Consider the following 15,483-nt stretch of genomic DNA (forward strand, 5'->3'; position numbering starts at 1 on the left):
TTTATTCCTTTTGCTAATTTGCTGCAATGCAAGGTTTCATTTCACAATACATTCATGTACACTGGACATACAGAACACAGTAATATGTGCATAAATGGATGGAAAGCTCAACAAATTTGCAAAAGGTGAGTAGCAGATTTTTTTTTTTAATTCATAGGAACAGCAAGCATTAATTTTGAAAAGTTGATGGTCAAATCTGTTGCGTCAGTGACTCAGTTTTGGAGACGTGTTAATTGAGCTAACAGAATAAATAAGTGGATAATATCAAAATCAATATCAATCCAAAGGAGTCTTAGAACAAAACTCTTTTGACATAACATTTTAATTAGAAAAACAACCCTTTCATTTTACTAAAATAGAATCCTAAATTTCTAAGACAGTGCAAATGTGCAATGTTGGATTTCCAAAGAGATAGTTTTTTTTCAAGTTTCAATCAAATCATTAACAATAAAGTTTGGTTCATTAAACGTCTGGGAATTTAGAAATCATGATATTGTTGGATATTTTATGGATTAGCATTAATCATTTAATTAGAATGTGTAATTATTAAATTATTAATATATCAATTATTAGAAATTAATATTAATTATAACGCTTAACCACCTGATGAATATTATTATTGAGCTTTTCTGATGAGTAACCCGTAATGGGTTGGGTTATTTATTTAAGCCTTGTGAGAAGCCCCTGCTCTCATCTGATAGGTTATAAACTTGTCTCCCTATTAGACAGTTAACCTAATCAGACTTATAAGAATAGAGAGCAGTTTTTCTCACCTAGGCTCAAAACACAAAAGGACTGATTCTTCGCTCATATCAGGTACGCAAATTATATATGTATAAATTATTGAACATGCTATAATTTTGTATCTACCTCCTATCTAGGCTACCCTTATAAATTTCCTGCAATGGGTATCAGAGCCTAGTAGATACAGATTATGGCTGTTTTTCTCATCAAACATCGTACACGTTCAATTTCGATCTAGAAAATCATGTGTGCGTCTTTTTTGAAATTGTTTGAGGGGTTTTGTTCCTCTATGGTGTGCAAATAGTATACTGAAAATTCATGAGATTTTGTTATATGATTTGCGAGAATTTAGAATTTTTTGTTCTGGGTTTCAAAAGTCCTAGAATTTTGATCTGCTAATGCTCTCTGTAGTACATGATCCCGAGAATTTCTTGAGGGATTTTACTCCTTATACCCTTGTGCCCAATATGCCTTAAAAACTCTCCCTGCCATAATCTATATAGAGAGATCGAATTGAGCACTCTTTCTGGGTTAATTGCAATCCGGTTGCATACTGATATTATCATTACTGTATCCATTGACTTGGACAAGTTCAGATCTTCAATTACAATAATAAGGGCTATAAGGTGCCTTCAAATCTTTAATCCATACGTCCCTGTGCGAGTACCTGACTTGTATTCCATGTGTGGCTATATGATGTATGCTAGATGGGATGTGACATGTATATGGTAATGTCATTTATGTATGATAATTTGAAATTGTAATTTATTATAATTATAAATTATTTTTAATATGAATTTATTAAGTTTCAATATACATTCTCACAAAATTGTCGAATTTCATTGGGTTTAGTCAGAAGGATAATGTCAGATTCTTTACAATAAGTTATTAAATCTTTTCTATTTATTTATTATATAATTGCATATATGGGGATTTTTTTTTAATTAGATATATTCTCCTATTATGTTTATATTATTTAGCTGTGCAATTATGTATGAATGTGATATTCTCCCAAAATACTTTGGAACTCTATAATTAACTCATTATTATTTAAGCATTGTAATACTTTGTTATTACTTTTTTTTTATATTAAAGTGGTAGTTAAATTTGAATATATGATATGACTACCACATTCTTATAAATCTTACTATGTGAGTTTCATGTTGGGAATTAAAATTTCCTCATATGCATTTAAATAAATAAAAAAATAAAATAAACAATGAGCTTAGTTACAGGCTTATAAACCTAAAATTTTAGACAATGAAGTTCCTTTGCTAGCAATACTTTTTACTATATATAATTTTTTTTTGCTAGTATACTCTATTTGAGTTTCCTCCTTTCGCAGAACAATACACTACTAGTACTCTTTGTACCCTAATTTTTTCTTTAACAAATGTATTTTCACAGTCGATAATTGTGAAATTAAATTCTCATTTTACCGTTAATGTATTAAGCAGTAGAAAACTAACCAATGAGTTTTTTTCATTTATATATGTTTCACCCCAAATTAATTTTTTTTATAAGAGTTGATTTAAACTCCAACCAATACCCCTTATATACCTTATGATTGAATTTTTTTGCTGACAAGAAAAAGTACCATATTTTTTCTTAATTGATTATTAATTAATGGAGATTTACATTTTACTTAATTTCTGTAGTCAATATTACAAAATGTATTTAATCAAAGTGGGATACTTTAAAACAATTAACTCAGTGGTAAGAGCATATGACATATGAATTGTGGGAGGTCCAAGGTTCAAACTTTGGAGAATGGAGGGTGTCATTCATCTTTCAATGTAAAAAAAAAACAATTTGTTATTAGCAATATAATTTTTTGTGAAGATATTCCCAAACAAAAAATTATAAAAATCTGGATGGTAATCTAGAAATATCATAATAAAATATTATAGATCTATATTTGATATTGATTGCTTTAATAAAACACCAAATATTAAAAACCAAAAGAACAGGTTAATTTTATAATCCTGATTGACCCAAGCCCACTATCACTTTTTTGTTTCATTAGAAATTGTCGAAGTCCTTCCATCGTCCACGGGATTTTATTTTGCTTCTTCAAGAAACCGTTACTACAAAGTCGCATACATTGGAAAGCGACATCACTAGAAGAGAACAAAAATTCACTTCAACAATTATTATCAATGGATCCAAATTTTGGTGCATCTTGTTCCAATGTCACGGAGGAAAATTTGAACCGTTACAGGCATTTTGTCAATGAAATTCTCACCAAAGTTCAAAGGGTGAGTTCTTGTTCTTGTTACATAATTCAAAACTCTATATTCTTGAGATTATATTGTGTTCATAATGTCCAATTTGATAGTTTTATTATCTTTTGTCAATTTGTCATTAACCTTTTCTGATTGTAATTAATTGTGCTGTCAAAATTCAATTGGGGGACTAAGGAAATATTTGAATTGAATGAAGACAAAAAAATAATGGATTGTTGGAAAGTTTAATTTTTTTGTTTTCTTTAAAACAAGATACAGATTAATCAAGTATGGCACTTTCTCTTCCTCTCCAATTTGAGTGGAATGAGACTTGTTTCTTGATTCTAGTAATTAAATTTTTGAATAGTAGAATGATAAGTTTATTTGTGTTTGGTGTTGAATGCAGCTTGAGAAGCAAGTTAATGAGGTTGAACAGTTCTACAATCCCACTGATGGTGTTCAAGTTAATCATTACAAAGGGAGGGGGATGCATCTTTCTGGCACCAAGAAGTCAATTTTACAAGGTGGATCAAGTAGGGAAGTTCTGGGAATGCAAGAGCTCATGCACCGGTTTGAAACAATATTGGATGAGGTACATGCAAGTACCTTGCAGCTATTTTTAGTATTTAAGATGCACTTGCGGCTGCGTTGCGTAATTGCGGGTTGATGCAGTCCCAATTGCGGTTACAATACCGTTGCGGGGACTCCAAAAGCATTTACGTTGCATTCGCAGTTGCGCTTGCAGACCGCAATTTAAAATCTTAATGGCTTCCCTTTTGCGTCGAGTCTTGTGGATTGAATCATGTCTTTCTTCTCAGATAACTCAGGATAGATGGGCTGAACCCTTCTTGGAACCTGTAGATGTTAAGGGTCTTGACTTGTATGACTATTATGAGGTACTCTCTTTTTTTCTTTTTTCATTCTAAAGATTTTTACAGTCTTTATTTTATCTTAATTACTCAAGTGACATTTGAAATCAATCTGCTATACTTCAGGAAAATAAAAATGGTCTACATATTTGTTTTGTCAGTATTTCTGCTCAGCCTTTTTTGGCTTGCTAACCATCTATCTTATATATCAGAGTTCTTTTTGCTGTTTTCTTCTAAAAATAATGTCTTTTTAACTTCCCCTAGATTATTGAGAAGCCTATGGATTTCAGCACAATAAGAAGAAAAATGGATGCCAAGGATGGCTCTGGTTATAAGAACGTGCGGGAGATATATTCTGATGTCCGGTTGATTTTTAAGAATGCAATGAAATATAATGACAGAAAACATGATATCCATGTTATGGCGAAGAACTTGCTGGAGAAATTTGAGAAGAAATGGCTGCAACTTTTGCCTAAAGTTGTTGAGGCGGTAATTTTTTTTCCCTCTCAAAATATTTTTCATTTAGGATAAATGAAACTTTCTGATATATGATTTCTGTTGCTGCATTAATAGAAATATGTGTAGTTTCAGTCACCTTATGTAATATTTTACCATATATCCTTGGTCTTTCTGTATTTGGTTACACTCAGGAGAGTGAAAGATTAGCGGAAGAACGGTTGAATGCACACATTGCCCAAGAAGCCAATTGTGCCAATATGGCTAGGGAAATAAGCTTTGAGGTTGGTTGATTATTTTATTGCTAGAATTGTTTTTAAAAATCACTTGCATTACATTACTTGGAAAGTATATTAATGCTTTTATGGTAACCTGATGTTTCAGCTAGGTGAGGTTGACACAGATTTAAAGAATCTCAAAGCAATGGTGATTGAAAATTGCAGGTTTGAAAGAACCATCCTATATTATTTAGTGATCAAGTCAAATTGCAATAAGCAAATGTTACATGCCATCTATTTGCTTGCTATCCTGTCTTTAACACTGAAGTTTAAATCTTATTAGAATCTTGAGACTTTGTGATTGAGATTGAACTCAAAAGATGTTCAATCTAATTAACATTTCACAGCGATGAAGCAAACAAATTTTGTCTTCTAGACAGTATTTTTAGGAACTTTAATTTCTCATGGAGTTTATTGAATTTTTAAGTGCATTAATTAGCTTGGTGTGCAAACTAATGGGGGTGTAATAGAAAAAAATTCATGTAACTAGATTTGGACAACAGGTCAACAAGTTTTGGATGTAAGTATTGACAAGTTTTCCTATTGTGGCATGTATTAACAATCCATTCGACGCTAAAAAGGTAAAAGTCGAAGCTACAGTTGATTTAGTTATGGCTTAGCGCTGGCGTCATGACTCACATTAAATTGCTTGAAGGTAGTATTTCAGCTTCGGTCCAATAGACCGACGCTCTCGCTCTTCACTTGTGCGAACGGCCGACGGTAATGATTTAAAGTTATAGCTAATCGGCTAATGAGGTAAAAGCCGACGGCCATAGCTGATTTAGTTAGGGCTTAGCGTCGGCGTCATGGAATTTTAGGGAGAGTGTTGGTTCTCTTGATTAACCAGTAATTGTGGTTCATAATTGTGGTTCATTGCTTATTCTTGAATAACAAAACATTTTTCTTCTCATTCACCGCTGTCCCTATCAGTTTTGGTGACTCATTTTTCTTCTGTTGTTGACAATATCATAGGAAACTGTCAGCTCAAGAGAAAGTAACGCTTGGGACAGCTCTCACCAAATTGTCTCATGAAAACCTCATGAGGGCAATGCAGATAATTTCTGAGAACAACCCAAACTTCCAGCCAGATGTTGAAGAGGTGAACCTTGACATTGATGCTCAGGTTTGTGATCTAATTGTTACCTATAGCTACTAATGCAGATAGTTTCTGTTGTTGAATTTTTTTGTTTTGTTTTGCAAGTATCTTCTAGCTACTCACCAATTTTACTACTACTATATACAGAGTGATTACACACTGTGGAGATTAAATATTTTTGCTAAAAGTGCACTAGAGGTTCAAGGAAGAACACATGCAGACACAGTTGCTAACCATAACAGTAATGTTGAGGAGGAGGAGAGAAGCAACAAAAGGAGGAGAGTTTAATGGTTCCTGTGTCAAAGACACAATTTTGATCTGGAGCATTCTGATATACTTTTATGTGTTTTTACTTGGTGGTGATTGTTGGTGGTGATATGATTTTTGTTCTTCAGTTTTTTGTGATATAGAGTATGCAAGTCTGGATTTTTTTTTGCACAGGTGGTGCTTTGTTATATTGTTCTGATTAGGATTTGATTATACTTGGTTTATAGATGTCATTTGGCTTGGTTTCAGCCATTAGTTTAATCTCTTTTAGTGGTAATAAAAAACCATCTTCTGCAAATTATCCCTTCTTTTGTACAGCCATAAAAATGATCAACCATATATCTTAGTTGCTCAATTCATGACCAATTTTGTCCAACTTGACTTAGCATATCTATGTTTTTCACTATTTTTCATTGACCAACCTTGAGCATCAGATAAAATTTTGCCAAAAAGTCATGTAAAGGGATTAAAAACTATCTGATTTATGATTTGCTATTGCTTGTACAACACAAGACATAATTGTTTTAATTTGAATTTTGATCAATTGCACTTTTTGTCCACTAGTTTTGACGATGGATGAATATAATCCCCTGAATTTTTTTTAGCATATTTAGTTCCTTAACTTTTCAATTATTGCAAATCAAATCCTCTATCATTATTATTTTACTTAATACTCTCAAACTCGCGTTTTTAAAAGAAAGATATTTACAAATTAAATCAATTTAATCATTGTAGATGTTATTCAAGTCAAAATTTACTAATCAAAACATTAAATTTCAATTTCCCCTCTTCTTCCTCTTCGTCAAAATAAAATAAAATAATAATCACATGTTCGAGGGTCTTAGTACGAAGATTAAAAACGAGTATGAGGAAAAAAAATCACCAATTGTGAAAATTGAGGAAGGAGGTGAGGATAAATGAGTGATGCGAGAACGAGGACCCATAAAATACCCTCAACCGCCGCTCAGTTGTCATCCTTGCCCATATCCCTATTAAAAACAAAAAGAATTATAAAGACCATTTTCAATGCAACAATATAAGTTGGAAACATATTTTTTTTATATTTATATATATAGATATATATTTTAACTTGGAAATAAAGTCATCTTAAACCCTACACCTATAATTTTATTTTATTTATTTATTACAAATAAACCTATAAATCCTGGTCTGGTACAGGCACAGCGCGCGTTCCTTCAACCACAACCCCATTCGGCCGCCCCCTACCTTGCCGCCGCTCGCACCAATCTCCCCCACACCGGGACACTTCCGCAACGCCGTGCTCCGCCGCAGCACCTGAAAACTCACAACCGCTCTAACTCGCGCTCACTCAGGTCAGTTTCCGCAACTCCAACTAACAATTCCAGGTTCACAAAACCAACTCCGATTACGCTTTTGGTGTCTGTTACCAGTGTTGAAGTTCGAGAACTTTCTATCTCTCTGTGTGTAGCAGCTAGCAACAATGGCGACTCATGATGGTGGAATCAAATCAACGACGATAAATGGGGTGAAGATGTATACAATAGCATCACAGCAACCCTCACGCGCTTCTTGGCTTCCCACTAAGAAGGAGAGATCTCATCGCAAAATCAAAAGTACCTTGCTCTTTGCTTTTTGCTTTTTGTTTCGTTTTCCTTTGTTTCTCTTCTGTTTCTAACTTGTTTGCTTTGCTTGTTAGGTTACACTGAAAATGTGCAGTTGCTTGAAGACTTGAGGTTCACCACCGCCACCACCAAGATTAAGGCGACTCCGGATGGCGAGTATATCATAGCATCAGGTAAACTCATGATGAAGATGACTTAATTTTGTGTAGAATAGGGATAGGGATGATTGATGACTCATGATATGGATTATGCAAGGTTTAGGTGGAGATAGAATATTGATGAGTTTTTTAGGTTTGATTATGCATTCTATAGAATGTAGGCTAGGAAAGATAGATATTAATTCAAAAGTGTAAGAACTCGTTTTGATTTAATTTTGAAGGTATATATCCGCCGCAAGTAAAAGTGTATGAGGTCAGGGAGCTAGGATTGAAGTTTGAAAGGCACTTGGATTCAGAGATTATTGATTTTCAGGTAATTTAACAGGTTTAATTGAAAACAGTTTGGTAGCTTGCTTCTTATCAGTTCTTCATCTATGTATTTTAAGCTGTATTTTTTTATCTGAGCTTCCATGTAAACTTTGGAGTTATATATCTGAGGCTTTAACTTCTTTTATGTTAAAATCTGATAGGTACCGCATATCACATGGTTTAGTTAGTTGAGGACTTGAGGGAGTTATCCCATAGGTTATTAGTTAGTTGAGGGAGTTTCACTTAGTTGGTGAGTTAGTTAGAGAGTGAGACTATAAGATAGTAAGATAGAGTATTATCATCTTTTTGTTCATTTGGGATTGGTGTTTCGGGAGGGGAGTGCGACTCTTGGTTTACTCAGCAACTTTTTAATTCTGTTCTTGAATAATATCAGTTTTACTTCTTATTCTTGGCTGGGTTCTATCATTGGTATCAGAGCAGCGATTCCGGTGCCCCGGATGCTATTTTGTTTTTGGGAAGGAGAGGAATTAGGGGAATGATTTGATCTATCTCTCTGTTGTTCTATAATACAGTACAGATTGCTTGCTGAAAGGTATATGATAATAGGTGGTTGTTTCTCAAGAAACTTTCAGATGTTTCATTTCCAACATCATCTTCGAATCACTTTATCTATCAGATGAAAGCTTTCCAATAGATAATAGGTGTTTAGATTTCATCTTAGGAAGAATTTAAGCTCGATTATACTAAACTACAGTAAAAATTCCTTCATGAGATTGAACAAACTTAAACTCATTCATATTTATATTAACATTTTCATTTATCTTTATATTAATATTTACTGTGTTCTTTTACAAAGGAATTAGATGGATGAGTTTATCTACATATTTTCATAATCGTTCTGTTGATAACTATGATAACTGAATATTTTTGGGTGTAGGTTTTAACAGATGATTATTCAAAACTTGCATTTTTGTGTGCTGATCGCTCTGTTTATCTGCATGCAAAATATGGAAAGCACTACAGTCTGCGAATACCAAGGTTTCTTCTTTGAGCTTTATGTTTGTTACTTATGAAGTATAAAGTATAAACTTTGATTTTTGACGAAAAAGTTATTTATCATATTAATACGTGTTGTGTAGCATCTAACCATTTATACTCCGTAACTAACTGTGGTGTTGGTATTATTAATATTAAAGTCACTTTTCTTATTTGAGCTTGGTGTTATCTTATGACAGGATGGGAAGGGATATTACTTATGACTGCTGGTCTTGTGACTTGCTTTGTGCCGCCTCTTCCCCGGAATTGTACAGAATCAACTTAGAGCAGGTTTTTTGCTAACTGGCTGTTATGATAGCACCCTTAGTAGCATAAAGACGCCTTTTCAAATTAACTGAATTTCAGAGAAAAATAAATTCTTCAATTGGAAAACTGTTGTATAATCCTGAAAATCTAACTCCAGAGTTTTAATTACCTTTTTTTATTGGTATTTTGGAGTGGACCTTTATTAAGCATTGTTTGATTGGGATATCTGGTATAAACATCTTTTGTTGGCTGTTTTGTAATTTCTATCTCTCTTTATAAATCAAAATGGGCTGGGATTTCATGAAAGCGTTATGAGCTTGCTTTTCTCTGACTTGTCAGGGGCGATTTCTCTCCTCCCTTAACACACAATCCCCTGCGTTGAATGTAGTTTCTCGAAGGTAATTACTGGAACTTAAATACCGATTTGCCTACTTTATTTTCTTCATTTATAAGAGCTTTGTATATTTCTTTATATACCTTGTATTAAATTAATGGAAGTTATCGAAATTTTAGCAAGCGTCATGGATTAGTTGCCTGTGGTGGTGAAGACGGTGCTGTGGAATGTTTTGACATGCGTGTGAGATCTTCAGTTGGTAGAATTGATGCGGTTGGACCTAGTGGTGATGTCGGCCAGGTAGCATTTCTTCTCTCTCACAGTATCGTATGTCAGGGCATTGGAATTGATTTTTCATGTCGAAGGCTGAAACTTCTGTTGTAAGGGAAATGTCATGGATCCTGCTGCCTGTGCCAATATATGTGCCTCTACAAGTTTTAAAATGGCGGGAGACATTTATCCTTCTCATGTTTCCATGTCATAACTTAAAATTGTGGTTATAAATTTCTTTGTAAATTTTGTTGTGCAATTGATCTCTTTATTGTTAATATTTCTATATCTGTAGGAGGTCACTGCGTTGGAGTTTGATGGAGATGGGGGTTTATTAATGGCTGTTGGAAGTAGTGCAGGAAAGGTAAAATTCTACTTTAGTTAATCTGTTATAATTCAACTGCTCAATAGCCTAAGAGAAACTGAAAGTAAATGATAGAAAGAGAAGGCAAGTTTTGTATGATATGATTCAAGAGAGAGGAAATATTCTGAAACTGCAATTGGACAAGCATTCTCATGACTATTACAAGGTGAGTTGAGGAACTGACTTACCATACTAAAGAGAAAAAATCATACTTGGCTTGGGTGTAGTGAAATAATTTAATTTTCACATCAATCTTGGGTGTTTGCCTGATCCTCAATATGACCTCCAGTTAGTAAAAACTTCATATTGGGGGGAGGGGGGTCCATAGGAGTATAACCCAATAGTCTAGCAATCTAGCAATCTTTCTTTTCTAAAATCTCAAGTGTATACTTCTCTAAGAAATAGTAATAACTGTCTATGATGGTGCACTTCAATTTTGAGGAAGTATCTTAATCGGCCTTAGTCTTTGGTATAAAGTATCTTGATCATCACCCATAATATCAATATCATTTATGTCCACCACGGCACCACCTAATAAGTACCTTTTTGCAGTGGTGATCAGGTACAAAATATTGAATGATCTACTTCATGACTAGTCTTGTAAATATGAGGAGTATATTAGACGATATAAGGACTTCTGTTTTTCAAACTAGGCTTGACTCCCCATAAGCAACAAAAACCCTGATGGCTAGTCCGTATAAATCTCCTCCTTGGCTCCTCCAACTCACATAGTAAAAAGGCCTTTTTAATGTCAACTTGGTATATAAGCTAGTCTTTCATGGCAGCCAATAGATAAGATATGATGAACAACAACCATTTTAGCTACCAGGGAGAAGGTATCACTATGGTCCATGCCATAAATTTGAATATAACCTTTGCCACAAGACAAGCTTTCAATCAGTCCACTTGTCCATGGAGACCTAGAAAATCCATTGACAACCAACTGTAGACTTACCTCTCGGAGGGGGGATAAGATTTCATGTGTAACTTTACTATGTTGGAAATATAATAAAGACCATTCATATGTCCTTTACCCAATAGCTTAAGCTTTTAAGATAATTGGTTCATGTCATGGAATCAGAGCCTCTATGACCAAGTTGCCTAGAGTTTGATCCCTGTTGCTCCCATTATTCTAATAACAAGTTGAATTTAATCACATGGTAGGTGGGCCTATGCATTGTCCACGTTTCAAGCCCAATAGGATCTTGCATGAGGGGGTGTATTGGAAATCCATAATATAAGACCATTCATGTGTCATCTACCCAACAGCTTATGCTTTTTGGGATAATTGGTTCACGACAGACTCCAAAACAAACATTGCTACTTTGAACTACATGACACTAAGTTCTGCCCAAAGAAAATGCAAGAGCCTGAGGGGGCCATACAATCATCAAATCCGAGCCCAATCGGCTTCATAAAAGTTTTGTGTTGTCATAGGTTTCGTTAAAGAACACCTGTTTGGTAGCAACCCATAATGGATGGTTCTTTTACCGGAATATTCTCTTTACTGCCTTCCTGTGCTCCTCCAAGGGTTGAGACAAAACTGACACACTTCATTCATTGCAAGGCCTTTGTTGGGGGAACTGGGTGGGAACATGATTTTACTTTCTCAGCTGAATATCCACATGTATATTTCTCCCATTTAACATGAATATCTCTTTACATTTAATATTGCATATGCAGGTTCTCATCTATGACCTGCGCTCAGCACATCCTCTAAGAATACAGGATCATATGTAAGTTGACATCCTCATTCTAGAGATTTATGTTGGTATGTTGGTATTAACAATGTGTTTTCATTAACGGTTGGTTAAAATTGTCTTACAGGTATGGCAGTCCTATATTGGACATTAAGTGGCATGGTACTCTTAATTATGAAAAACAGATGTTGATTAGCAGTGATAATCATGTTGTTAGGATATGGGATCCTGAAACGGTACAGGAATTTGTTCTTTGCTCTCATATTTTCTGATTAACAATTCAACTCTATCTCTGAATTGATATACCTTGACATTGGGCATGATTATTTTCATTCATTTAATTTGTGTGCGTAGTATCTTTTTTTGTTATGACTTTGGGAAATATTTTGTTAGGAGAAAGAAAGATATGAGTCTGGTATGCTTTGCTCAACATTGGGTTGTCATATGATAGATTATTACCTGTTTTCAGGGAGAGGGCTTGACCAGCATTGAACCAACAGGAGCAATAAATGATGTTTGTACATTTCCCGGCAGTGGTTTGATCTTGCTGGCATTGGACGCTTGCCAAATACCATCGTACTTCATTCCGTCCCTTGGACCTGCTCCCAAGTGGTGTTCTCATCTAGAAAATTTCACTGTATGTTCTTAATATTTTGATTATTAAAATATTTAATTTAGTTATCTTTGTTTCTGACACTAGCACTATTTTTCCAGGAAGAGTTAGACACTGGTGGACAAACTACTATTTATGATCATTACAAATTTTTGACAAAGGAGGAACTTGAGAGGTTAAATTTGACGAGCCTGGTTGGGACCAATCTACTTAGAGCCTACATGCATGGCTTTTTTATTAATCATGCATTATACAAGAAGGTGGGTTGTAGTTAACATTTTTTCTTTTTCCGTTTAGACTAACATGATGAAATACTGAGAATTTAAACCATTTTCCGCAGATTTTTGTGTGTTAACTTGGCAATAGTAAACATTTTATTTACAAGCTCAATGGAACGAGATACGTTTGTTGGCATCCATGTGAAAGCATGTAACTAAAAACTTAAGCAAGCTTCATGTGGTCTAGAACATTTCTAAAATAGTATACTTTATTTCTTCTAGTTTGGTTGATCAATTGTGCCACATGTTGTGAGGAGAAGTTAAAGAGAATTGACATTCCTAAAAACCTTGAGGGAAGTTGTTAGGGCAGTTACGGAGAAGAGGCAGGGTGCTATGATATGTCATGCAATGGAGGGAGTCTCGTGTACTAGGCTTTCCTCCATTTGTATTTTTTCATGTTTAGGAAAATATAGGATCCTGTGCTTAGTTGTACTTTCCCTCCTGTCACTAATAAATCTTTACTTTATTGAAAGCTATTGTGTCATGACTGATTAAGACAGTTAGGTTGGCATTATTTTTCCTAGATGTTGCTAGACCTATGTTCTGTTTTTATTCTATTATATCATGTATCCATTATTTTGTAGGCAAAAGCATTGGCGGATCCTTTCGAATATGAAACTTATATTGAACAGCAGAAGCGAGAAAAAATGGAAGCTGAACGGGCCTCACGAATTACGGTTGACTCCTCTCTGAACATTTTAGTTTTGTGTTCATATTTTACTTAATTAAATGGTTTAGATTAAAATGTTAATCCATGGGCATGCCTCAACCGTTTTCCTTGCAGATCAAGAAAAGATTACCCAAAGTTAACCGGACCCTTGCAGCTCGTCTCCTTGAAAATGAAGAAGCTGAAAATGAGAAGGGAGATGCCGGTGAAGATAGAATTAAAAAGGCATCTAAGAAAAAGAAAACGCTTAACATTCATGATCTTGAAGATGAGCGATTTAAATCTATATTTACAGACAAGGTACTGTGATCTAAAACGTGCCAGTTTCAGTTTTTTAATGACTTCATTCTCTCTCCTCGGCCCTTTTTATCCTAACGAGCAAAGCTTCATACTTCTCCTGATTGGCTACATTAATAACTTCCCACTGTCGTAATGGGCTGAATTGGATTTAAATCTTGTATTTGTCATGTTTAATGATGTTTCGAAATCTTGGCATACAAAAAATATCATGTTTGCACTTATTTGTTTCCCTTCAGTTTCATTGTTAAATTTCTTATGGGCGCTCAATGTATGTTTGTGCTTAAAAGTTGTAATGAAAATTTCAAATTTAACTGGAGCATAAAATAGTTGAATGCGTATGATTGAAAATTTGGTAATATTTCCATGTAGTTTTTTATTTAATTCTGCTGTCTTTAAATCAGACATATTTCTCATTCTCACTACTATTCTTATTTGGTTCCAGGAGTTTGAGATTAAGGAGACCTCCGAAGAATATCTGGCTTTACATCCCATGGGTTCTTCTAAAAAACAGACATCTCTGTTGGATGAACATTTTGAACCTGTCATGTCGGATGATGATCAGAGTCTAAATGACTCTGATGCACCAGAATCATCTGAAGATGAACCTGCAAATACAATGAATGAAAAAACTCGGGTTCCAAGGTAGAATTTCTGACCAAGTTGCACGGTTTTTGTCCTTTTATGGTAGATAAATAGGTTGATCCATCAGTATTAACTATTTACTATCTGTGAGATTTTGTAGAGTACTGACTGCATGTTTCTGAAATATGGATTTCTTTATTTTTGTTTCATATGCTTTGATTCTTAATTACTGAAACATTTTCACATAATATGCAGGATGTATGAAATTAAGGATGAGCAGCATGCAGAGGCATTCTGGAGCCAAAAATCACTTGCAACAGAGGACTCTCTTCCTATGGGAGATAGAGTGGCTTCTCTCAAAGATGGCCGACATTCACGTGTTCCAGATGGTGTTAAGCAGGGTCCAGGAGGATCACGGCAAATCACTTTCACCTCGAGAAGCTCAGCCAGGTATAAGGAAGATGATGACGATGATGAAATGCCAAACCGGAAAAGGAGGGGAGTGCAATCCGTCGAGCCTAAGCCCCACAGATCAAATTTTAATGGTAGAGGAAGAGGAAGAGGGGGGAGAGGAAGAGGGAGAGGGGGAGGAGGACGTGGGAGTGGCAGAAGAGGACGGCGATGATGACCTTATATACAATGTTGATGGCATTTGATTCTCAGATCTTGGGCTGAAGGCACAATGAACATGGTTGTAGGGTCACGTGATCATATATCAGATGTAGCATAGCATCTCAACTATTTAATTATGTTTAGGGTTTTGATTTACTTGCATTTTAGTATTTAGAGTTTGAGTTGCAGGTCACGTGTAGCCTAGCATCAAAATGGTTTACTTACTATTTCGTTGTTTAGCCTCATTTTTGGATGCTCTCTATGAAAGATTATTTTGTGTGTTAAACCTACTTACTTACCTTGTTTTGTTTTTCAATGTTAAACAAATAGTAGTTCCAATCTGATATGTATTTTAAAATTATCGTCTTAAAATAGGCAGACCTTAAAGGGAATAATCACTGGATTCATAGTGTTTCGACTGCTTTCTTGCTCAAAGGAAAATGACTTATAAACTTATACTGAATATTAGTATTGGAAAAGTGTTCTTCTTGGAC

The 15,483-nt window shown here is 34.7% G+C and overlaps 2 protein-coding genes across 4 annotated transcripts; both read left to right on the forward strand.

Moving 5' to 3' along the window:
- On the forward strand, positions 1 to 6,304 carry LOC130722933 (transcription factor GTE1-like). Of its 2 annotated transcripts, none has more exons than XM_057573821.1 (9): positions 1 to 125; positions 2,771 to 3,002; positions 3,376 to 3,561; positions 3,788 to 3,865; positions 4,103 to 4,327; positions 4,489 to 4,578; positions 4,679 to 4,737; positions 5,545 to 5,695; positions 5,816 to 6,304. In XM_057573821.1, exons 1-9 carry the CDS (start codon positions 55 to 57, stop codon positions 5,954 to 5,956), a joined length of 1,233 nt encoding a protein of 410 aa, XP_057429804.1. In that variant the 5' UTR covers positions 1 to 54; the 3' UTR covers positions 5,957 to 6,304. The 2 variants fall into 2 exon arrangements, with proteins under 2 accessions (XP_057429804.1, XP_057429805.1); XM_057573822.1 differs by lacking the exon at positions 1 to 125 and adding an exon at positions 659 to 816 and having other exon boundaries at positions 5,816 to 6,301.
- An 801-nt stretch (positions 6,305 to 7,105) lies between these two features.
- Positions 7,106 to 15,275, forward strand: LOC130723284 (uncharacterized). 2 transcript variants are annotated; one of them, XM_057574272.1, is made up of 17 exons: positions 7,106 to 7,269; positions 7,386 to 7,530; positions 7,614 to 7,712; positions 7,919 to 8,010; positions 8,905 to 9,005; positions 9,203 to 9,293; positions 9,609 to 9,667; positions 9,783 to 9,903; positions 10,169 to 10,237; positions 11,921 to 11,973; positions 12,065 to 12,173; positions 12,407 to 12,574; positions 12,652 to 12,810; positions 13,413 to 13,505; positions 13,613 to 13,795; positions 14,238 to 14,437; positions 14,633 to 15,275. In XM_057574272.1, exons 2-17 carry the CDS (start codon positions 7,398 to 7,400, stop codon positions 15,000 to 15,002), a joined length of 2,100 nt encoding a protein of 699 aa, XP_057430255.1. In that variant the 5' UTR covers positions 7,106 to 7,269; positions 7,386 to 7,397; the 3' UTR covers positions 15,003 to 15,275. The 2 variants fall into 2 exon arrangements, with proteins under 2 accessions (XP_057430255.1, XP_057430256.1); XM_057574273.1 differs by having other exon boundaries at positions 7,389 to 7,530.
- The last annotated feature ends 208 nt before the right edge of the window (positions 15,276 to 15,483 follow it).

Source organism: Lotus japonicus, chromosome 6 (assembly GCF_012489685.1).
Source record: "Lotus japonicus ecotype B-129 chromosome 6, LjGifu_v1.2".
In the NCBI taxonomy this organism is placed as follows: Eukaryota; Viridiplantae; Streptophyta; class Magnoliopsida; order Fabales; family Fabaceae; genus Lotus; species Lotus japonicus.